Source organism: Sander lucioperca, chromosome 15 (assembly GCF_008315115.2).
Source record: "Sander lucioperca isolate FBNREF2018 chromosome 15, SLUC_FBN_1.2, whole genome shotgun sequence".
NCBI lineage: Eukaryota > Metazoa > Chordata > Actinopteri > Perciformes > Percidae > Sander > Sander lucioperca.
This window is the reverse complement of record NC_050187.1, coordinates 24260446-24285509: the sequence shown is the minus strand read 5'-3', so window position 1 is coordinate 24285509 and position 25064 is coordinate 24260446. Positions and strand designations below refer to the sequence as shown.

The 25064-nt window shown below is 41.0% G+C and overlaps 1 protein-coding gene across 3 annotated transcripts in view; it reads left to right on the top strand.

Annotated features, from left to right (window-relative positions):
• The window catches only part of LOC116055903 (formin-2), a 42986-nt gene that overhangs the window by 13208 nt on the left and 4714 nt on the right, over positions 1–25064 (top strand). For 2 of the 3 annotated variants that reach the window (XM_031307957.1, XM_035991950.1), the window contains exons 5-14: positions 12–811; positions 1353–1494; positions 7521–7608; positions 13143–13204; positions 17570–17661; positions 17751–17880; positions 18011–18157; positions 18800–18859; positions 19484–19604; positions 21699–21791. In XM_031307957.1, the coding sequence (XP_031163817.1) occupies positions 12–811; positions 1353–1494; positions 7521–7608; positions 13143–13204; positions 17570–17661; positions 17751–17880; positions 18011–18157; positions 18800–18859; positions 19484–19604; positions 21699–21791 (1735 nt within the window). The other variant, XM_035991951.1, reaches the window with a different exon arrangement.

Below are 25064 nucleotides of genomic sequence, written 5' to 3'. Positions count from 1 at the left end.
TTGACTGACAGACCGAATCCAGCAGGTTGAAGTCAGGTCAGTCATCCTCTGAGGATGAAAGCTGTCTCATCCCTCAGCTGGAGAGGACCATTGATGACCTGCGGATTAAGATTGCTGTGTTGCAGGGCCAGCAGGCCTCCTTGGCAAAGGGCAGCTCGGATAAAATGGGAGCTCTGGGCGCTGCCCACCACAAGGCCCCACAGATGAGAGGAATAAAATCTGGAAAGATGAGCCAGGAGGTGTCTGTCCAGACCTCATCTGTGGAGGAGGGGTTTACGTTTGACGTGCCTTTCAACAGAGGATCGGGCAGCGTGTCGTCTTCTGTTTCCTCCTCCATCCCCAAATCTACAGAGAGCTTTGTCTGCACGTGCCAGCAGAGGCAACCGAGCGGCAGCCATCCAGCTCCTCCGCCCCCACCTCCACCTCCCCCTCCCCCTCCGGTCTCTGGAGGTGTACCCCTACCTCCACCACCACCACCTTTACTAGGAGGTGTTGCTCCTCCTCCACCACCACCTCCCCCACCCTTACTTGGACCTGGTCTGCCGCCGCCTCCCCCTCCTCCTCCACCACCAGGTTTTGGACCACCACCTCCACCTCCTCCCCCGCCTGGTTTCGGACCTCCACCCCCACCTCCTCCTGGAATGGGCCCCCCTCCTCCACCCCCACCCCCTGGCTTTGGGCCACCACCACCACCACCAGGCCCCATGCCCTCCATAATGGTCCAGGAAGCTGCCCCTGCCAAGGCTGTGATCGAGCCCCCCAAGCCAATGAAGCCACTCTACTGGACACGCATACAGCTGAATGCTAAAAAGTAAGAATATGCTATATAAAGTGAAGATAGATATGCATCATTTGCACAAAGGTATTCTCTGAACTGTAGAGATTTGAGAGGAAGCTTGTCCACTTAAGATAAAGATCGGCCACGTGCTCTGATGGCAGTAGAGATGCTAACCTTGTGGAAAATGAAAGTGATGCAGTCCAGGCATTGTGGTCAGCAGTGAATTGACTTAAACCAGGTTTTCTTTTCCTTAATAAAGGCTTGAACAATTGTAGCTGAATAAACATCTACAAATAGAGTACATGATTAACTTGCAAGTGAGGAACTTGATGCTGAATTCTAAATGTAATTTGATGGCTGAGAGATTTGGCAAGTGGATTTTTATAATTAAGTTTTACTCTGAGATGACAAAAGTACTCCTAAAACGGCAGAAGACAATCTAGAAATGTCAGAAAGGTGAAATAACATGAATTACACTAAAAGTGGACGTTGCTGTACTTTTTCAAACAATACATGGCAGATTAAAGCTTGTCTACTTGCACTGTAAATCATTAGTCTTTCCTCCTATCTTTAGGCCCATTGACTCACTGGTGTGGGAGACGATCGAGGAACCAAATGTGGACTTTGAAGAATTTGTGGAACTATTCTCCAAAAGTGCTGTTAAGGAGAAAAAAAAGCCAATTTCAGACACTATCAGCAAGTCCAAGGCCAAGCAGGTAGTGTGTGTGTGTGTGTGTGTGTGTGTGTGTGCAACTACATTTGTGGGGTCCAAAATCCGGGAATACAGTATACTTTGTGGGGCCAAAATGCTGGACCCCAAAACTTTAAAGGGCTGTTTGAGGGCTAAGACTTGGTTATAGGATTAGGGTTAGAGTTAGGTTATGGTTAGGGTAAGGGTTAAGGTTAGGCATTTAGTTGTGATGGTTAAGGTTAGGGTAAGGGGCTAGGGAATGCGTTATGTCAATGACGGGTCCACACAAAGAGAGTGCCACAAACGTGTGTGTGTGTGTGCGCGCCTTGCTTCTCTTCAGGGCTTTTCCCATCTCTACTCTCACTCCTCTGATGCCCGTTTCCTTTTTCCTCACTGTCACTCTCTTAGTTGCTTTGAGTGACAGGACAAGTATTATGTGGTGTGAGCCCTGGCTCCCCCCATGACCATCCAGTGGCACTGAGCCAAAGTCTCGCATGCGGTGAGTGATCACGACCATGATGACTGGAGAGGGGGGTGGGGGGCAGAAGCCTGGGAGCTGTATTTCATGGTGTGGTTCCTCCCATTGTGCTTTCTGTATGACTTAGTTTTATGGTTAGGCTGTTTGCCTCCCCAATGCCCTTTATGCTACTCCATAAATCTGAAAGTCAAAATTTTTATCTACGATTTAAAGCTGCTCTTGTCAAGATTTTTATGTTAATGTACTATTTGTGTCTAAATCACAAATAATGTTGCACCAGGGACGAACGTTTCACTCCTCTAATTGATACCCAGTAGAATCATGCGACAGTTGTTGCTGAGATGACAATGATGGTCTTTGGCATGGACATTGGCGGGAAGTCTTCTTAGTGTACGGGAAGTGATGAATTGAAACTCAACACTAAAATATAAAACAAATAGGTTCCAGATGAGCGAAAGTCTGACTTACAAACAAGATGAAGAAGAACGATGATAATGTCGTTCTCACTGAGTAGTTTCTGAAGCCACATTACATAATTTCTTGAAATAGTTTCTACATTTCTAAAGCTGTATTTGCCCTTGCTACATGGTCAATCTCAGGTGTGGAAAATTTTAGGGGCCTTTCATCACAGTTTTTGGAATTTCTTTTGCCTCCAGCTTTGACATTTGTTGCTTTAAGGAGGCTATTTTTTGTAATTGGGCACGATAAGGATCCACTGGTTTAATCTTTAAAACATTTTTTCTAAACAATTTACTGTATTTTATAAGCTTATGTTTTTTTCATTTCAAATCTGAAACTATCTAAAATTATAACTGTCAAATGTAGTGGAGTTAAACATACAATATTTTGCTGAGAAATGTAGTGGAGTAGAAGAATAAAGTAACAGAAAAAAATTACACTTAAGTAAAGTATTTGGATAAAAGTATAGTACTTTGAACTACTAAGTTTAATGATATAAAATAAATGTATATCTAAGACCTGATGATCCCCAGCCTCAATGCTCAGGAGAATTATGTGATCTTCAAGCCGTAAAGAGTCCTGCATAAGGAAAATGCAGCACATGTACAGCACATGTACAGTACATGAGGAATATGCACATACCAGAAAGTAACATGGCAACTACCAAAGCCCCTATGTATAGCATAGGAGGTAAAAAAACTCACCTTGCAGCTTTGATCCAATGGAGAACAAAAGTCAACAGCAATGGGAAATGGTAGATAAGCTAAGTGAGTTTGCCCTTCATAAGAAAATTGTACTTTCGTACAGGAATTGCTTTAGAAACACCCTTCAGAAATGGCCATCATCAAGCTTGTTGACACTCCAGGAGCTGTCAGATGGTTTCTTCAACACCAAAGATACTTAAAGAGGGAATTCACTTCTGTACAGAGCAGCACTACACCTGCGTGTCTAGATATAGGAGATGACACAGGGCAGGGAGACTGAACAACAAAAATGAGTGTTCCATTCTCTATTAAAACAGACTTTTATTGATACAATGTTCTGATTGATGGAGCTCTGAATAAGTTGGCTACCACATCATGAAGCAGCTCATGTTGTGGTTGAATTGCTAAATTGCGAGGGACAAGAGACAAATTGAGGTGGGTGGGGGTTGAATTCACTACATGATACTGCTGCGGATGTTCTCCAACACAAAAATGGGACTGAAGATGTTGAGGTCAATAATAGAAAAATAAAAAAGATAACGCTGAGCTGGAACTGACCCCAATTTTGAGCCAAACTTTGACATTTCAAGTTCATGAGGACCGTCCCCAGGCCTCAAGACGATCGATCACATCGCCACTACTTGCGACTTTTTCCATCCTGCTGTGTGTTGTAAAGTCAACTAGTCTTGCTGATGAGAGGGGACAAGCATCTTCTCCAGAGCTACCACTAGACAACAGCTTTAACGTTAATAATAATAATAATAATAATAATAATAATAATAATAATAATAATAATAATAATAATAATAATAATAATAAATTGAATTTGTATAGCACTTTTCAAGGACACAAAGTCAACATCAGTATTAGATGTGAAGAAATACTACAATCACCCAGTTTCAAGTGTTAAACCTGCTGTCTATCTGCAGAGAGGTTTGAAAGAGGAGCTGCCTTACAGTATACGCTGCTGTCCTTTTCATACAGAGGTGAACATGAATGGTTCTTCAGAACATAGGCTTCTCTTGCCTACTCCTTGTTGCCAGAGACCTGGCAGCACTTCCTCTCACACAGCTGAGACACATTTGGCTTGAGGGAGGAAACAGTTGAAACCTTCAGTATGGCTTGAAGATGTTCATCAGTAAGTCTGGACCTGTACTTTGACTTATTGAAGTTCATGGTGGAGAAGAGCTTTTCACATATGTGCTCCCAAAAAGGCACATGGTCCGCTTGAACATCCTGGAAAGCTCAGGGAAGGTGGGTGGCATTTCTCTAAAAAATTGTCTAAGCTTGTCTGTGTTTCCACTCACCTCCCTTAACTTGGCTTTGAGTTCAGAATTACATTGCAGGTCAATGAGCTCCATTTGAAGTACAGGAGGAGCATCTTGCACATCGAAAGAGAAGGGGTCAGCACAAATTTGAAAAGTGGCTTGAAGTCAGCAAACCTGCGATCAAATCCTGTAGCTTCAGCATACTTCTCACCACTGAATAGTGTGTCCACATCCATGAGTGCCTTGCATGCTGGGAAATGACAGAGGTTTGTCTGAGAGAGCTGGGCTTTCCATAACACAAGTTTTGTGGAGAAACATTGTTATAGGCAGCACTGACAAGCTGCCCCTGGCCTTGTAAGTTCTTGTTCAGTACATTCAGCTCCTGTGTGATGTCAACAAGAAAAGCTAAGTCCATGAGCCATTTGGGATCACTTAACACAGGAACAGCCATCCCATCCTTCTCCATGAAGGCTTTCACTTCTGCTCTCAACTCAAAAAATCTCTTCAAGACTTTTCCCCTACTGAGCCAACGTACCTCGGTGAAGTAGAGCATATCCTCATATTCTGACTCTATTTCCTCCAAAAAGGCGCGGAACTGCGCGAGATCTGATATGGTTGATGCATTTCACAACAATAGACATCACATTGTCAAATCTCAGGCATTTGCCATAAAGGGCCTGCTGATGGATAATGCAGTGTAGAGCAATGGCCTCCTCCACATTCTTCTGTTCCAGTTTTTTTTGAACAAGTGCCACCAGTCCATTTTTCCTTCCTGTCACTGATGGTGCTCCGTCGGTTGTTATTCTAGCAAACCTCTTCCATGGCAAACCGGCATCCTTAATAGCACCACACAGCTGGCGGAATATCACCTGAGCGGTGGTCATTCATTGGAATCACAGCGAACAACTCTTCGATCACTTCAAAATTGTTTTCAACACCACAGATATATAATGCGAGCTGCGCAGTGTCAGTGTTGTCTGTGCTCTTATCAAGAGCGACATGAGTATGAGTATGCACAAAAACGTTTGGCTTTCTCACGCAGTTGATCATATATGTTTTCTGACAGGTCAGAAATGCGCTCTGCCACGGTGTTAGCTGAAAGGCTGATGTTGCTAAAATGACCCTTATTTTCCGGACAGACTTTACTTACTTACAGTTAGTAACATGCACTTTTTGATGAACTCGCCTTCCTTGAATGGCTTTCCGGCCTTAGCAATCATCTCACTCACCACGTAGCTAGCTTTGCTACTGCTGCTTCATTCTCTTTGTTTGCTTTCTTGAATAAATCTTGTTGCCTCAATAGACATTTAAGATTGGTGACCCGGTTCTTTCTCTCATCTCCCTGGTATTTTGTATACTCCTCAGCATGTCTAGTTGAGTAATGACATCTGATGTTATATTCCTTGTACACTGCAACTTTCTCTGTGCATATGAGACATGTAGGGGTACCCCTGTGCTCAACAAAACAATATTCCGTCTCCCACTTTCCCTGAAATTGCCTGTGCTGGTCGCCAACCTTTCTCTTCACAGCACGTTTTGAGAGAGACATGACTGGAACTGGGTGATGGCATATATTTTCCGTCACTCGAACACGTTTCAACCAAGTGACTAACGTTGATACTTCCCCAGGTACTTCACGGTTGGCTAGCTTGACAACCGTTGACAACAAACGCCGCTGTGAGGAGACTATCTACGGTAGCCCATAAGTGACAAATGCAACGACAAAAATGTGCGTTTCAGAACAACACGTGGTCGCAATAACACTAAACTTTGATGTCAAGTAGGGGGCCACAAAATATCATCCCGCGGGCCTCAATTGGCCCCCGGGCCGCGAGTTTGAGACCCATGTTTTAATCTATTAATTGTTTGGTTTAAAACATGTTAGAAAACAGTGATAAAGGCCCTTGTTTTTTGCTGAGCAACAAGCCCAAAGATATTCAATTTGCAATAACAAAAGAAGGAGAAAAGCTGCAAATCTTCACAATTAAGAAGCTGAAACTCGGGGATGGTTGGCATTTTTGCTTGTGCTTTTAATTATCTCCTAAAAAAAGCTATTGATGAAAATGTTCGTCACGAAAATAATTTCAATAACTATAGTGGTTCATGGATCCAGCTGTGTTTCATTATAAAATAAAACTACAGATACGCTGTAAGGGCATTTTCAGTTTAGATTTGTATAAAAAGTGTAAAGTGATCCTCTGTAATATCAGGCAGCTCTCTAGTAAACCACTGAACTTTTATTTAAAATTAATCTGTTTGGAGAGTCGGGTCAGCTGATAAAACTACTGGACTAATGACTTCTTTTTTCACTACCATAAAACTTCTACCCTGCACTAGCTATATCACGGCCTCACTGTGGAAGTCATTCGGCATCATATCTCGAACGGCCTGTCCCCTGAAGCTGGGGTTGAGCCGGGGAAAACGGAGACAGTTGGGGCCTGGTGATATAACTTCCTGTGTGTTTGAAAGCTCTGTGGTCCGTGTGATCTGGTTTAGATGGAAGCGTTCTGTCTGGATCACAGTAGGCTACGGGTTTCCTGTCCTGTCCCTTCGCTACTTTGCTACCCAGAGCACACTTCTGCTTACTCAGGCGAGCTGTGGTTCAGGTTTTCATGCATAATAACACTGGCTTGATATTCAGCTCCTGGCTGTTTGACAAGAAGTTATTATTATTCGTCTAACATTTATTAATATTGCAGCTTTTGGAGCAGTTGTGATCTTTGGATACAATAGTTCTGACTAGTTATTGAGGTTAGGTCCGCTTTAAAAAAACATGTCCCTGCATTGTGCAATTCCATAATAAAATGTAAACAAAAACATTAACATTCTCTGTATATTTCAGTCGCAGGACTTCATATACTTCATTTAGCAAATATGCCTCTTGTTCTTTGCACAACTGAGAGATGATGGATGTGGAGAACTGGAGGAAAAGGATAAATTGTTAATCATCATAATTAAGCTTGAAAGCATTTTACTAAACATTTCACTAATGTTTGTGGGAAAGTTTTCCTCCCACAGAAGAAAACAGACAAAGGGCAGCAATGTTCCAGACTTTTGTTTCCAGTCAGTGTGTGTGCGTGTGTGTGTGATGGTATATAAAGTATTATCATCCCTGTCTCTCCTTTGTCTCATCAACTTCTAGGTGGTGAAGCTCTTGAGTAACAAGCGTTCACAGGCTGTGGGTATTCTGATGTCCAGCATTCATCTTGATATGAAGGACATCCAGAATGGTAAGTGTTATCATAAGGTCATCTATCTGAACCAGGGATGCACCGAATCCAGGATTTCGTCTTTGGATTCGGCCGAATATTGGGCTTTTTGACGAGGTTCGGTTTCTGCAGAACCTTAGGCCGGTTACACACTGCCTGCGTGGCGTTTCTGTTGCGTGTCAGCTGCGTGGCGGCTGCATGCATTTTTCTATGTCTTTACACACCAGAAATGTGTCTGATGCGGCGCTGCTGTTGCTAGCCTTGTCTGTACACATGTATGTTTTCCATTGATAAAATGAAATACCATGTTAAACGTAAATATAGACTGATTTGATTACAGTAAAGACGACGTCGGCATTATTGACAGCAAAATAGGCTACAGAATATTTCGTTCTGTATTGACAGGTGCAATATTAGAAAATTGATTATTTATTTTTTTTATTACATTTATATCTGCATTTATATCAAAACCTAGAGACTTTCAAACATCAACATGTCATTTATTAATATGTATTAGTGTCAAAATTACATATAAACATCTTATTCTATTTTACCTGGAAACACTTCCAACACGCTTGCGTGTCGCGTGAAAAATAGGTGTCGGTTCTATTTCCAGCATGCACGCGTTTTCGGCGCGGCTCGAGCCACGCCTGAGATGTGCGTGTCACGCAGGCAGTGTGTAAGCTCGAACCTGTTAACATGGGAGCCAAAATATAAACGGACACGCCATGCAGCCGACACGCTCACGCGACTCAGCCAGTGTGTAGCCGGCCCTACGCTGGTCAACGTAATGACGCCGCCGTTGATTACGGAAAGGTGTTTACGTAGGTGGACTGTTGAATGCGGTAGGCTGTGAGAAAGTGAAAATGCAACTCGTGAGCAGAAAAAGTGTCTTTAGTCTTGCCTGCTTTACTACTGTTATTAACGAGCTAACGCTAGCTTGTCATGCTTGTGAAGCTGGATAACGAGTAAACACCACATCAGCACCAGAAGAGCTACTGGAGGGACGTTACGTTCCTCACTTCAAAACGGAACAAAAGTCGGATTGTGTAGTGACTTTACCCTGCTGTTGAACTCCCTTCCTCCTTATCAAGGACTCCAACATGTTTACGTTTTAGGTGCTGAATCATCACGGTGCACCCGTGCCATGCCATGTCACTTTTGCTTATCTTGCAATTAACACGTTTTCGATTTATTTAGTGTGAAATGCTCTCTTTTCTTTTCTTTCGCGCTGCGCTGCTCCGCTCCGCTGCTCCGCTCCGCTCTCGACTCAAATTTTTTTTTTTATCTCTGCGACTGAGTGGCGTAATAGTTGCATGACACAACGAATCGATAATGAAATTCGTTGACAACTTTTTTTAATGATCAAATTTTATCGATATTATCGATTCGTTGTTGCAGCCCTGATGCCGATTTGTCTCGTGGTGGCAAATCGGCAAAACAATACACAACATTGCCGCTGTTAAAACATGTGAAAGATCCGAAAGAATACGAGTTGTGCATGAAGGAATCTACAGACCGCAGCCAAAATGCAGCAACTTTAGGTACGGCAAAGGAAGGACAGTCACAGCTAAAAACTTGTGTTAAACAGACGACCATTACCAGCTTTGCTAGCACTACACCGAACAAACAGTCAAAATAGTTTTTCCCACTTGTCTTCCTGGCATAATGTTACCTATTCTATTTTTTTTTTTTTTTTTTACAGTTAAAATTAAATGAAAAATACACTGCTGTGGACATTTACTTCATTAATGTGTTTTCTGTGTTATTGGACTGAGGATGGGAGTAGGATTCGGTTTCGGATTTGGCAGAATCTTAACTAGTGGATTCGATATTTGGCCGAACCCCAAAAATCTGGATTTTGGTGCATCTGAATTTATCTTTCTATAATTATTTGAGAATAACTCTGTGACACAGGTTACAGTAAAACACAATTGTGTTAACCGTATGATGATGTGTGCACACTGTATAAAACATAGTTGTATTGGCCTGTTACTACAATATGCATGTGGTATTAAAAAAACAGCACTGTAATAGTCGATGTGGGGAAAATGGCAGAGATCTGTAAGAATATATAGATAAATAGATTTGTCAGTGATTAATTAATTTCTTATTTTCTCATTTCCCCAAACATATACAGTATAATAGTGTTGACATTGATTTTAGCTGTATTTTATACAACAAAAAGACACTCCTCTGTTGTATTTCTGATTTGTAGCATAGAGTAGAATTTAATAGTTATATTAAATTCACTACCTTCATCAATGTAATAACTTTGGTGATCCTTTCATTTTAAAGGTCCCACATTATGCTCATTTTCAAGTTAATACTTGTAATTGGGGTTTCTACTTGAACACGTTTACATGCTTTAATGTTAAAAAAAAACACATTATTTTTCAGGTACTGTCTGTCTGAATATACCTGTGTTCACGCTCCATTTTAGCCCCCTCCTGAAAAAGCCCAGTCTGCTCTAATTGGTCTTGTGCTCTAAATGGCCACATCTGCACCTTCAGAGTCTCTGCATCATCATTGCAGCCAGGGAATGATTGTACCGGCACTGTAGTGCTACTTTCTGCCTATAGACTGCCTACTATAGTATAGTGTTGTCATAGTATATGTTTTGGTAAACGGCTATCTTCAGAGAGAAGGGTGGTATCTTCCTCCTTTTTTATAGCAGCAATCCCAAGGTGTGTATTGGAGGTACTAACTTACAATAAACGGTAGACACGTTCATCCATAGCACACTGTAAAACCACATCCTTAAACCAAAGCATCTTTTAGTACACTTTTTGTATTAAAAATTTAAATGTTGGCCACAGTATTGAGATATTGTTTGTTTTTGGAGTGCTGCTATCCCAGTTAATAAAATACATCTTGTTCTCAGTCTACTGGGAAGTGAGTAAGACCAGAGTGTTGGGTGAGGTCATTGCCAAAGCCTAAACCTCCCGCCAGTAGTTAGCTTTATCACAAGTCATAATGTCACAAGGCATCTGAAATGTTTTTCCTTTGTTACTCTCCCCCCTGTCTGTTTTTCTTTGCTCTCATTTTGCACAATCTCTCCCCATCTAACATCCACGTCGTTTTTCTCCGCGGCTCTGTCTTTCTCGGAGTTGTCACCATCTTGTCTAAGCGGCTTTGTTAAAGTGAAGTCATTCAGGAGACGTTGATGGGAACAGACTGTTTTCCTGTTTTAGTTACTCTCTGATTGCTCTCCAGTCGTCGCTCATCCATGTGTCTAAATACTCTTTCTCATCTCCCCATCCTTCAGTAAAGCCTTTATTACAGCTTAAAATCTGTATCTCAATGGTAGCTGGGTAGGTTACATTAAAATAAATGTGCATCACAGAAACCATGGTTGGTACATATTATATACTTGTAGCAATAAACAGTTATTCGGTGGGGCTTTTTCGTCTGCAGTATCTTCAAAGCATCTCGTGGATTTTACTCATCTGTAAAATGAGTGTTTCTGGCCTTAATGTAAGTCTTTGGTGTATCCATCTCAGGTCAGAGTAGAAGGGCAAGGGGGCGGTACTCATCAGCACTGTCATTCGTCTCCTATGTTAGGACAGTTTTTGTCATAGTGAATAATTAGCGCTGATTGGAAACATCAGTATAGCATGTAGAGTAAGATCAGAGGGAAGATATCTGTGGTTTGTTGGTGAAGTACTCAATATTGTGTGCTTGTTATTCCACAAAACACTGGCATGTCCACTGCCTTGCACAAATAATGTTTTTATTTACTTTGTAATGCATTTTAATTGAATGATTATTAGGTGTAAATAATTATAGCCTTAAAATACTAATTATTTCACCAAAAGAACAAAACCTGAAAGATTATGTATTAGCAATGCTATTGTTTTCCCATTCCTGAAATTATCTCATGTTCCCTCATGCCGTTAGAGGTTTAAGATGATTAAAACATTTAATTTGTTTACAAAAGAGACAGATTCATTCGTCAAAATTTTGTAATTGTCCCTTTCAGTGTAGTGAATCATTGTTTTAGTTCCTCTTTATTCCATGATGAAGACAATGACTAGCAAAGCCATCATCACTTGGATATCTCTGACATGAAGAAAAACAACTTCTGAATCATTGATTTAGATTGTTTGTTTAATGACAACCCAATTGCTCAGTGAAGAGTCAACACATCTTTCTTTTCCTCACAGCTGTTGTTGTTTGTTGTCAGACTTGGCCGCCACTCTGCGTGTTTCATAGGACACTTCTGTGCGGTGTCTGCTTCCTGTGAGGCTTTGGAGCTCCAGTCACAGTATTAGATGGTGGTTGCCGGCGCCATGCTGGGGTTGAATGTGGTAGTCAGGGTAGACCCAGGCAGATGGGTCTGGCTTTTGGTCATAAGAGGTCTCTGTGTCAGAGTGATGATACAGCTTCTCCCATGTCTTTTTAAAAAGCTGTCTCCAATCAAACCAGCCAGCCAGACTCTGGTTCAGATAGTAATGAAAACCAAATGGTAACAAGAGAAGAGTGCGAGAAACAGAAATGGGGAGAGAGTCAGAGAGAAGGAAGTTATTTCTGTTGTGGCTTTGGAAGAGGAGAGAGTGTGAAGAGGTTAGAGAGTGACAGCAAAGAACTGGGAAAGAACTAGTGGATTTGCCCTTGTGGCACAAGAGTGAGGAGATTAAAAAGGCAGCAGGATTATATAAAGAGAAATAAAGCAATATCAAAGCTAAAAACACTGACTGGAACAGTACAACAGTCACTCCAGGTTTTTCCAAATGCTTGCCCTTTCTCTAATTTAGTTTTTTTCATGTTCTTTATTCTTGTTTTAAGTTAAAGCTTATAAGAATTCCACTCACCAAGCATAAGATGTGATGCAAAGTGAACATGTGCATTGAGTCCAGTACTCCAAGTTGCTTTATCCCTTCTGACACTAGCTTTTCCCCCTGTACCTCTACAGCAAATCAGCAGATCAAAACAATGTGACACAACACAGCACAGTGAAATACATATATAGGTGTCGAGTGCTTCGCTGGGTGATTGTGCGTACAGCAACACCTCAGCCTCAACACCGCAGACCCCCGGGCTCTGTTTGTCTTTAAACATTTACTTTCAAAGGATTAATGCTCATGGGCGCCAGGTCCTCGCGCCGAGACAAAAAGGCGACACCAGGAATTCAAACACAGGAGTTCAAACACAGATCTTTGTACCTTTGACAGATTTCTAAGACCTTCGTATTTATGTTTTAGTTTGTGGCCCCTTCCATGCTATCGTGATGAGAGCTGATATCTATGTAACTCACAGCATACGGCATGTGACACTTTATGTGGGATTGCAGGGAGAATTTTGCCCTTGTTTCATGCCACCTTCAGCTCCAGCGAAGCAACAAAACAAAGATTTTATAAGGTGTTCTGCCAATGTTGGTAATCATTGTTTCAGTCAAAGCTAAATGTTCTAATCTTGAGATTATGAAAGCAGAGCCCTGTTTAATGTTGCTTTGATTTCTGATTTGTTAATGGTGTTCCTCGAAGGTAGCGGAGAATTGTCATGACACGCTTTAGTGTTAGCATTAACCATGTCTTCTCTCCTTTCATCCACAGCCGTCCTAAATATGGACAACACTGTCGTTGATCTGGAGACTCTGCAAGCCCTTTATGAAAATGTGAGTATATCCAACAGGCTGGGGAGCTTTGAATTGGAACCGTCTTTATGGTTACAGCAGTCATAAACATTTTTTTACTTTAAAGGAAGGATGATCAAGGCTCATGTGGACAGTGGTTTCAGTAAAATGACTAGACCAGTTAAAAGACAATATCCCAAACTGACATACATTTCTGCACTTTCTTGCCAATATAGAACCATATAAATACAGTGTTGAGCAACAAACCCAGTAAAATTACACAAAGTAACACCACTGACAGCTCAGGCTGATCTTGAGTGCAGCATTCGGTGTGGGAAAACCTTAGTCTTTTTTTCTTCCTCTGTGGTTTGCAGTAGAAGTATTATTTTTGCAACAGTAACAGTTTGCTTGTGACAAATAGAATGATTTATGGTTACACATGTCATGCCGTAAATGAATAACAGGCAATCTTTTATTATAGAATGAAACCTAAGATGGCTCAACAAGCCGTAATATCAACAAAATGGCAAAAAATAAATAATTAATCTGCTGTTAGTGTTGTTTTATTTGGCATTTCCCTGAGGGTAAGCCACAACCAACTGCTATCCATCAAAAGATACCTTTCAAGGATTATCAAAAAGCTGAACTTTTGTGTACAGTGTAGGTGGGGAAAAAATCCACTTTTTAATTAAATTGGAATGTTCATATATATGTTAATATAAAGCAATATGTTTTTGGTCATATGTAGATGTCACTTCAATGTGGACATATTACTTTATGTGGAGTTCTTATTCCATGTTCCACTTAAAAGGGGGAACTAAAGGAAGTATGCAAAAGAAAGAGGCGAGCCACAATCCGTACTGTTATGTGTGCTATTTGGCGACAGAGTCCTGTGTAGGTCTGTCTGCTGGCCTGGAAGGGACCAACACTTTCGCATAGTAAACATGTTTTCTTCACACTGGATTTGATTGACTTCACCTTTGTAATGCCCCTGTGCAGGGAAATGATAGTTGGGAATACTCCACCATTTGATTCACACAGCTCCTCTTGAAAGTGCTTGTGTGGTTTAAAAAAAAAAAAAGGAGAGTGTAAGAGAGAGAGAGAGAGACTACACTAAACTTTGCCAAGTGAAATGACCACATTGTATCGTATAATATTAGCATAAAGAGAATTACGGAGTTGTCATCACTACTTTCCAATATGTCTACATTTTGGCTATGAAGGGCTCCTTGTATACAGTGAATACATATTCATCAAGCCTCACTGATAGGAAATCTCCCCCACCCAGTGGAAATGGCTGAGGACTCGTTCAAAGTCAGGTCAGTAAATAATGGAACATGAAAACGGGCATGTTTTCCACATTTCAGCTGTAATACAGTTTTTAGATGCTGTGAAATTCCTGTGAATTGCTTTTTGGCACAACTACACAAGAAAGGCCTGGACCTTTGGCTGCCAGAGGCATATTAATAATGTTGATCATGGGAATGAGACTGAGGCTTGAGACAAGCTGTAGTTATGAACCAATGTGTCATAACTGAGGATCAAAAGTCTTCTAACCTCTACACTCACCCCAAGACTTCAAGCCCTCTCCCTCTCTCTCCTTCTCCTCCTTATGGCCTAAGGCTATGTTATTGAGTTGAGGAGCCAAATTGTTTCTCTTTTGTATTGCGAGACTCCATCCTGTCTGTGGGTCTCCAGCCCCCTAAACCACAGTTGGCAGCACAGTCAGCCTGTCTTGAGGAATGTGAGGGGCTTCTAATGGTTACACCCTCACTCACTGTGCAAGGAGCAAGATCACACACTGCCCTCACTCTCTTTTTCTCTCACACACACAAACATTCTCGCAAACAAACATCTTGACCCACACAACTGTGCACTTACTGTACTGTATGCACACAGAGACCGAAACCCACACAGGCAGGGACAGAGTCGCTGAGTCTGTGAGCTGCGGATTACAGCCACTCCTGTTCTTTGAACAATAAGCCACCGCCATTAAAGGGGTCACAGTGATAGTGGGACACCACTCCCTCCCCTCTAATATCACAAGCCATAATCTGGGTCCAGACTGGCTGTCTGAAGTTCAGACTCCTTTCAGCTAACGGTAGCTAAATGTCATGGAGGCCAGTTAGAGCCAAAGTCCCTCCTACGAACTCTTACACTACAAATAATCACCTCATATTTTCTTTATTTTTAACGACAAGGCCTTGTGATGTCTAAATATAGTTTGCATGTTTATAACATGATGCAATTTGTCAATTGGACACTTCTTTGGCAGCTCAATGTACAAATAATCTCACAAATGTTGTTTCATTGAAAATTGTGTGGTATAAATAGTGATTAGGCCCTGGCTGGCTCTGTTTAGCCCTGCACTAGAAACCTGGCTAATGAATACCACTTGGCTACTGGTAGAATTCTGGCATCACAAATATCATCCTACTTTCCTTTGCATTTGATATTCCACATGGGACTGTATTTCTCATGCTAACAACCACTGCAACATGCCCTAGCAATTCAAAGATCACACGCTAATGTCTACTTGTCCCCAATTACACCAAACACTGCTGGGCTCCTCTGCTGCCCTTTGAAAAGGATCTGCTTTGTATTAAATATATTTACACTTGAAAACATCTCGAGAAGGCGAAGGAGAGCTTGCCCTCGTCGACAGAAGGCAGCGGTGTGTAGAATACTAATCGGGCCCTCAGTGCGTTTGATGCTGGTGTTTGATGTTTTCCAAGGATCCATGCCGAGGCCAAACCCTAGAGAGAAAGATGGAAAGAAACCAAGGGAGAGAGCAGACTGCTTCGACTCGACTTTGGGGGTCCATGGGCTTTGGAGGGACTGAGAGTTTACATTCTCTTCCTGGGGATGGTTTTATTGTTTTGCCCATCTGCATCAGACACATTAACATCTATTATCTTTGCCTCTTGTGAGACGAAGTGGCATTTCTGGCCTGTTTTTTTTTCATACCACCTTGTATAAAACTGTGGTCCAGAACCTGGCAGCAAGATGATAGTCAGGAATTTAGTGTGGCTCAAGGCAGCTCTTTTAGCGTATCAGAAACGTAAACTGTATAGACTGGCATTCGGTTGAGTTTAAGTACAAAATGGCAGAATTATTTTTCGCTGGAGCTAAAGTTTGTCTGTAGGCATAAAGAAATGGAGAACTAAACTGACAACACAAACTGATCTCAAGTTTATCTGCTCAGGGTCTTGTGATCACATTGCATGATGTTCATCAGCAGATGGAGTTTGCCAGTTGTCATGGAATTGTAGATGTTTTCTGAGCGCTTTAAGAACTTCTTGTCCATGTTGGCTCCAAAGTTGAGGTTCAAGGTTCATTCTTGACCCGGAAAACAGTAATTTACAAAACATCGTCCCCTCAAGGTCCAATTAGCTAGTGTCCTGGTGCTGTTGATCATATCACATCATCTTCATAAACTGATAACATTTATTTATTTATTTATTTATTTATTTATTTATTTGAAGAGTTTCTTGTTTCCCTGATCAAACTATGTGCTTACTGTATTTTGGCCAGCTAGTCTTAACACTTGGTTAAGGTTTAGATTTGAGTAAGAAAAAAAATATTTTTCAACTGAGACTTTTTTATTCATGACATCAGGGATCAACGCTAACTTTTTAAAGTGGTTGCCGACTTCGCTACCAGGCATCAGCTTTTGGTTGCCGAAATTGACAATACAGTTGCCATGTTTTAAACTGCCTATATTTGTTATGTAACTATACCACACATTTTAATAATGTTGCAATATAATTTCCCAGTCCTTTCAAATATCACAAAACTCACAGATCGGATCACGGTTTTGAGTCACGGATTGGATCAATCTTCAGATCAGCACAAAAAAGGGGGGAATTTAGATGATTATGAAAAATGTAATAACTTTTTAACAATAATTACTTCTTTCACCAGTAAATTGCTGTTAAAAGACAAAAGCAGATGAGAAAAGGAAATTTTACAATAACTTTGAATGCACCACGAGGTTTACCAGTAAACGCAACATTTAGTTCCATCTACGTTGTTTCTCTGACAACAGCATTGAAACGGCAACAGCTGAAATGTTGCGTTGCGCACAAACGTAGTGTTTAAACTTTACGTAGACGACTAAATAAATTGACTTATTTTGAAATAAGATTTTCCAGGTTTTGATTTGTTTTTAAAAAACACAAATATTGAACAGGTGGTTGCCAAAGGGGGCAACCAGAGGCCACGAAACGGTTGCCAATTGACTCAATCTGGTTGCCAGGGGCAACCAGGCAATCGTTACTGTCGAGCCCTGGACATTATACATTCATATATTTAGACATTTTTATGGTATCATAAGTACCTCTGGGTTTCACCTGCCTATATATCATACACTCCCATATTATCTTAATTTGCTTTTTCATTTCACAGAGAGCACAAAATGATGAGATGGATGGTATTAAAAAGCATATTAAATCCTCCAAAGACAAGGAGGATGCCAAGCCACTGGACAAGCCTGAACAGTAAGCGCCAAACCTACCTTCTGAACCAAACTCATTACATGACAGCGGTATCAGTAAATAGATGGTGACTGATTTTGTGCCTTTATCAGGTTTCTATTCCAGTTATCCCAAATCCCCAACTTCTCTGAACGAGTGTTCTGCATCCTGTTTCAGTCAACTTTCCATGAATGTATCACCTCAATCCTCCGCAAAATAGAAATCCTTCAGAGAGTATGCAAGGTGAGCCACTGGCCCTCTTCTCGTTTAATTTTCTTTTCTGTCACTCTATTTAACCTTCATGCCTCCATCGTGTGTGTGTGTGTGTGTGTGTGTGTGTGTGTGTGTGTGTGTGTGTGTGTGTGTGTGTCAGACTCTTCAGAATGGTAAGTGTGTATTCCAGGTGCTTGGCCTGGTGCTGGCTTTTGGCAACTTCATGAACGGAGGTAATCGGTCTCGAGGGCAGGCCGACGGCTTCACCTTGGACATTCTGCCAAAACTGAAGGACGTTAAGAGCAGTGTGAGTCTGTGTGTTACAGGGGTAAAAGCAAACATCACTTGCTCTACAAGAGCAGATACTCTATTCAGTGTTATTCACAAGCATACAGGAGACTGTATTGTATGTGTGTAAAGGATAATTTATGAACTCCCACAGAAACAGCTTTATTCTGTAATTCACATTGTACTAAAAAAATGAGTGGTGTGGGAAAATGGCGATCTCAGTTTTACAGTTGTCCTATCTATGGTCGAGCCCAGAGCTGAGAGTCCAGGAGTTGAAAAGGGACCTTCATTGCTGCCAACTACAAGGACCATAACTGTGCAGATTTAGAGGAGAGGCCTTTCTGTTTACTGTTCTTATTCAATATCACAACGGGCTCAGCGTGCCCTTGGCACTGCCATATAAGGACACAGTGGTTTGAGTTTTTGTGGTGGTGGACTGAGTAAGGTATCCATAAAGAACATCAAACTTTCCACTAACTCGGAGTTATGACAGCCCAGCATAGTCATGTTTTGTTGTATTGCTTTTCCAATGCCATGATTTATCCCCAACTTCTATGACCGCTGTCTCTATTGTTTGCCCTGCACAAATTGAAACGCCCTGCTCCAAAATGATTAAATTAATAAATAAAGGGGTTTATTTATTTTGATCTTTTTCTTTCAGGATAACTCCCGGAGTCTTTTGTCCTACATTGTTGCTTACTATTTAAGGCACTTTGATGAGGTATGTTTTGCTTCCTGTTTATTTGAATCACTTTTCTGTTTTAGTCTGATTTGCTTAGAAATCCTTCCAGAGCTCTCGTTTCATCTCCTCTCTTGCCAGAGGATACCATGGCTTATCCTTTATCAAATTATTTATTTTCTCTTTCCTCCTTTACGGCAGAAACAAATCTCTCTCTCCTTCCTTGGATCTCTTTTATAATTCTCTTTCTGTCTTTCACTCTTCATCTCCCGCTCTCGCTCTGCTTTGGTCTGGGTTCATTCAAACCTGCAGTCTGTTCATTGGCACAGCATCCAAAGGAGCGCTAGTGTAAATAATTAGGTTCTCCAGATGAGATGAACTCAGTAGAGTGCTGCTTGCCAAAATCAACCTGCATGACATGGCTCTAGCACTCATAATGGCCTTGTAGTAACTCTGATTTCTGCACCAAGCTTAATTGTCATTATCTGCTGTAGTTTCAGCCATATCTTCTGTGGGATGTTTGGACTGCTGATAAGAACATGTAGGGCTCTGAAGACATGTATTTCAATACAGCCTGGTGTATACAGTGTATACTAGAGAGGTCCTCTGCCATTTGAGGACAATTGACTTTTTTTTTGTGCACAATTGTGCTTTGTGCTTTGCCAGGATGCTGGCAGAGAGACGTGTGTCTACTCACTGCCTGAGCCCCAGGACCTTTTCCAGGCCTCCCAGATGAAGTTTGAGGACTTCCAAAGAGATCTGCGCAAGCTGAAGAAAGACCTCAATGGTATTGTCGTCAACCTACATTACACAATTTCCCCTCTGTTTGTAATTCCAAAACTTGGCCATGCCATATCCAGCAAATGGCAGATTTGGCAGGTGTCATATCATATTCCAAGATACCCTCACAAGGAAATTTGCAGTATGCGGCAATAGATTATGTATTAATCCATGCCCATACCACCTAGCACAATGGAAAATAATTTTCCAAACCTGACCAGCTATGGTCATGTGTGGATCGTAGAGGTGGGTCAACAGAGAGATAGCATCTGTTTGTTGTACAGACGAGTTAACCAGAAGCAGATGTGACTTGTCAGATGTAGACTCCTGTTGGACCTGGTGTGCCTTTACTGTCCTCATGAAATAGAGATCAAAATATAGAGGGGGCAAGGTCAGAGAACTTCCACTAGCTGTGTACACTATCAAAGGTTCTGCAGCTATTCACTGAATGGGAAAAGGCTCTCCTGTTGCTCTGAATCACCTCACCCTGCAAGGCGCAAACCTCCAACACACAACAATGAGACTGTTTTGAAGGAGAATTTCAGAAGACTCCTGCATGTATCCGTGCATGCTGTGCACTTTGCCCAGGGGGGTTCCTAAATATGATTCATGGATGGACTGATTTGGTTAATGGCCGACTTTTTAATTCATTAATTCTTTTCATTCATCAGTCAGTTGTTCAATCAATTCCTGAACCTATACACATGGTTAATTTATTATATAACTTTCCATGACTAACCAGCTTTTTTTTATATCATCAACATATAATTATTATATTTAGGTAAAACTTTTTATTAAAGTTTTGTCAGCACTAACCATCAACTTTAGGTGGGAAAAAACCCAAAATGATTGTTTAGTGGATTTCACAAGCCAAGGAGTAAGCCATAATTTCTATTTAACTATGATTACAATAATGTAATCCCTCAATGAAGTCAAACTACAACACTACAGTCCCATTCATTTTGTATTGGTATTAAAAAAAAAATGCATACATTATATAACATTAGTAAGCATATAAAAGAGGCTTATTAAAATTTGAATGAGTTATGTTATTGCATATCGAGACATCAGGAAAAAAAGTGTGGAAATTGGATTATACTTAACTGATTGGTTGAGTGAAAAGAGTCCTAATGAATGAGGCAGTTGGGAAATCCTTCCTTTCATTACTCTGTCTCAAGTCACTCAGAACACTTTCCAAGGACTTAAGTGTGTGTGTGTGTGTGTGTGTGTGTGTGTGTGTGTGTGTGTGTGTGTGTGTGTGTGTGTGTGTGTGTGTGTGTGTGTGTGTGTGTGTGTGTTTCCCCAAACCTGGTCTGTTCTCTATCATGTTTTATGTCTCTTTGCTGCTAAACAAATTAGGTGCCTGATCCGTGTTGCCAAATATTGTTTTTCCTCTGCCATAATGATTCTTTAGGCTGTTCATTATTTGCAATTCATAAAGATGGAGTTGCTGGCAAGGGAATTGGACTTGCATCTGCTTTGACCCCAGTGGCAGTGGCACATGCTGACCGTACATAAATACATCATCACATGCTATACCTGCAGACCTCTTCATTACCTAGCATAGCCAGCTGAGTGCTCTAACAGACGTGGGCTTCGATGACAGTTCCCAGAGGGGGTTTCCGATTGGTAGGCGGTGCACAAATGGCCTTGGCTGGCCCGAAGGACATCAGTAAGCAACGCAGTGGAGAGAGCTCGCTGTGTACCTTTTTGGTTAAGGCACCATATGGTCTATGAGTTACCACTTGCCCACTCCCGACCTCCCTGTTCCCTTAAGCGCCTCATGGCCTCTCCACCTATAAGGCTCTTGAGCAGAATTTGTGTATCCGTAATGGTTGCAGATAGAGCGTGACGATAAGTTTCTCCCGGGATCAGAGCGCAAGCCTTCCTGGTTCCTGGGGGTGCCTTATTAGTCATTATGGGTCATTAAGTCTTTGCCGACACTTATTCAGCAGAAATTCAGCAGAGATTTATCAAAGCAGGCTCAACTGGGGTGAAGTGCAGTGTAGAGTTTGCAATTACAACACAAATGCTGGATAACATATTATTGCTCTCAACAGACTTTTTCCCCTCTCATCATGATCATCTCTTATTGTTTCAGTATGCTCGGCTGAGACGGAGAAGGTTTGCAAGTTGTCCTCTGAAGAGAACGTGCAACCCTTTAAGGACAAGATGGAGGAATTTCTTAGCCAAGGTGGGCCTGTTTTCCAAATCAGTTGAATCTGATGATTAATAAGACTTTCACCAGTCTCATTAAAAGATACTCTATTTATGTATTTTTCTTTTTGCCAACAAATCCCATCAAAAGACCAAAACCAACAATTAACTGATCCTACTCACAAGTTTTGTCTGTGTAGCCAACGCTTGATATATCTTATTGTTCTGTGCCATAGGCCTTTATGGTTGTCCAAAAACAAAGTCAGCCGCACCGTAGGTGACATGTTCCTTCATTTCCCTAACCATGGGCACTATATATATATATATATATATATATATATATATGCATGCAACCTTACTGTGTTGAGCTGGATCAAAATTGGCCTGGGGCTGAACAACACATGATAAGGAAGTTGGAAAGTATTGTTAATCTGATTAATGCTTTCTTTGGTCTTTTCATGAGCTTTGTTGACAATTGGGGGGAAAAAAAAAAGTAGTAAATGCAGCAGCTCATCAATCAGAATGATGTTAGTCTTCTATGTCTGCAGAAACATATCTAAATCTGTTTCATGTCTTTTTTCTGGTTGATATACATACACACACACACACACACACACACACACACACACACACACACACACACACACACACACACACACACAATGGTTCACTCAATGTTGTTTCCATAGGGATGTCTGTTTATACCAGGGTGTATTAAATAACTCACAGCTATTGTTTCAAGTATCTGCTTTGATAGTTCATGACTGCACTGTGTTTTATGTTAATCTCTACCTTTTTATGGAAAAAAAAGAGTACACCTTGCTCTGCCTCAAAGGAAGATTTAGGATGGGCTAAGGTGAACCTGTCATGCAGCCTGTTAAATTGACTTTGGATAACAGAGCTAAATGCCTGAGAGGCTGGAATAAAATTGACTTGTTTGGTACCTGATCCCTTTCCCTTTAGTACTTTTGACGTCAACTGTTATTGTCATGATATGTATATGTCATATGTTATTGTCATGATATGTATATGTCATATGTTATTGTCATATATTTATCTTTTTTCCTTCTGTTAAAGGTTTTCCCTCAGTTCCTGCCTTCCTTTATTTTTCCACTCTATCTGCTGTCCTGTTCTAATAACAAGTTTTTTTCTTTGTCTGTCAGAGGAATGGGAGATTAGAAGCACCATGTTGCCTCTATGACCTCTTCTCTCTTTCCATCACTCCTTCACTCCTATTAGGAAATCAAATAAACCTTCACAGGGAGGTGTTTACTAAGAGGGCTGTTGAAACAATGATGATGAATTGATTGTAAACAATGAGCTTTCTCTTCCCATTTCCCATTTATTCCAAGAGTCTACAGCCATGCTAGTGGCTCTGTGAGGCTGTGCGCACAGCAATGATTACCATGTTCACTATTTAAGTGGGGGGTGGGGGGTGGCTGTTGGGGCTGCATATAGGGTTTTAAAATAACTTCAACTGTGTGTCATTTTCCCTCAGTCTCTCTGACTGGACCGGAAAATCAATGGAGCAAAAGTTCAATTACTGTGGAAATATTGCCACTCTACAGCGTAGTATGAGAAAATTAGAATTCAAGATTAGTAATGCTGTTTACTCCAGAAGTGAAAAATTAGTTTTTGTTAATTTGTGTTCTAGTTTTAAAATGATAAAGACAGTTGAAGAACAATTAGATACCACATAGGATGTAGGGTCTACAGGATGATGTTTTTTCAATGGCAACTATCATGTTTTTCCCAAATAATGTATATATTTTTAGGAATTCTATTATCTCAAATGCCTTGAAAAATAGTGCATACAGTATGGCTGCAGTAACTGTGGGGAAAGAAATCTCCCTGGGGGGAGCTTGTTTTGTGCCAATCCATCATGTAGATGATGATCTATTTCTGTGGATAAATAAAAACCTTGATAGATGCTAGATGAAAAATCTGGTTCACCAAAGTCATTAGGATTAATCCTCTGGGCACCATGGATATCTGTACCAAATTTCATGGCAATCCATCCAGTAGTTGCTGAGATATTTCAGTCTGGACCAAAGTGGCTGACCAACATTGCTATCACCAGTGCCATGCCACTAGCATTTTAAGTTCTGAAGGAGGCTAACCGCTACTACTACATTTTTGTTCTAGATATTATTCTGATAAAATCCACTGAAAATGTAGTCATGTTTATCAGTCATGTCCACCAGATGTCACATAGACGTGCTTTTTTTCTTTTCATAATCTGACATCTACAACAATATTGGGATATTACGGTCCAGTTCAAAGGTGTAAGACTTAATTTGTTATGCTTGTTTTAACATAACATGCTAAATGTCATTCTTTATGTAGCATTGAATTTGACCTTGGCTACATTTAGTTGACTGTGACCAATCTTTCTGAAGGATCCAGCTCACAGGCCTCTCCTCCAACTGCTTTTGTATTCAGATGAGAGTATAATATATAGCATATGTTCTTCCGTGGTAATGCTCACTGTCCATTTTAAAGGAAGTCTGCAGATGAAAGCATCTCTCCCCGTTTCCACCCCTTTCTTTTCCTCTCTCCTTTCCTTTCTCTCTGTGTTTGAGAGAAATATTTGAGCTCTCTTTGATGCAAATGACGAGGTTTTTCCTCTGAAAGCAGAATGTAAGCACCATAACATGGACTCCGAAGGCTCCAGACGGTTGTTGGGGTTCCTCCACTGCGGCGGTGAAAAAAGAACAACAGCCAAACGTCTTATTTTTGTTATTTCTGTAATTTCTAAAAAGCCTGGGGTTAAACTGTTTCTGGCTCCACAGTTTAAACCGCTTTTGTTTATTTTCTGACCATGAAACTAACCACAGAATAACAGTGGGAGCGGACTTGTTGGAGCTCTGCTGTTTGGTCTAGCTCGATTTTCCCCGCTCGCTTCACAAATTCTCATGCATGCAGGCCTTTGATGGAGTCACTGTGACTAGCAAGAGAGCACTGGCCATGTGATAATCTGTTTCTGATGGACATAAAGATTAGTAAGACTGATGTCAAACTCTCCCTTTTCGAACCTGCTACAACTGCTGCTTAGGATGTCACATCATGTTGGCAGAGTATGGTTACAATCAACATGTATACCACGTTATATTAGTCACGTATTAAATAGAGATATTGATTTGTATCTCGTTGAACCACATGATCTTTAAATAATCCTTGAAATGTTTTCTGCTTTTGTTTTGTTGTAAATACAGTGTTAATCAGTTCAGTCATCCTCCTCTACAATACCACATTTTCTCAGTAGATAAGAACACAATTAATCATCTCATATTGAATGGTTCAATGTTTC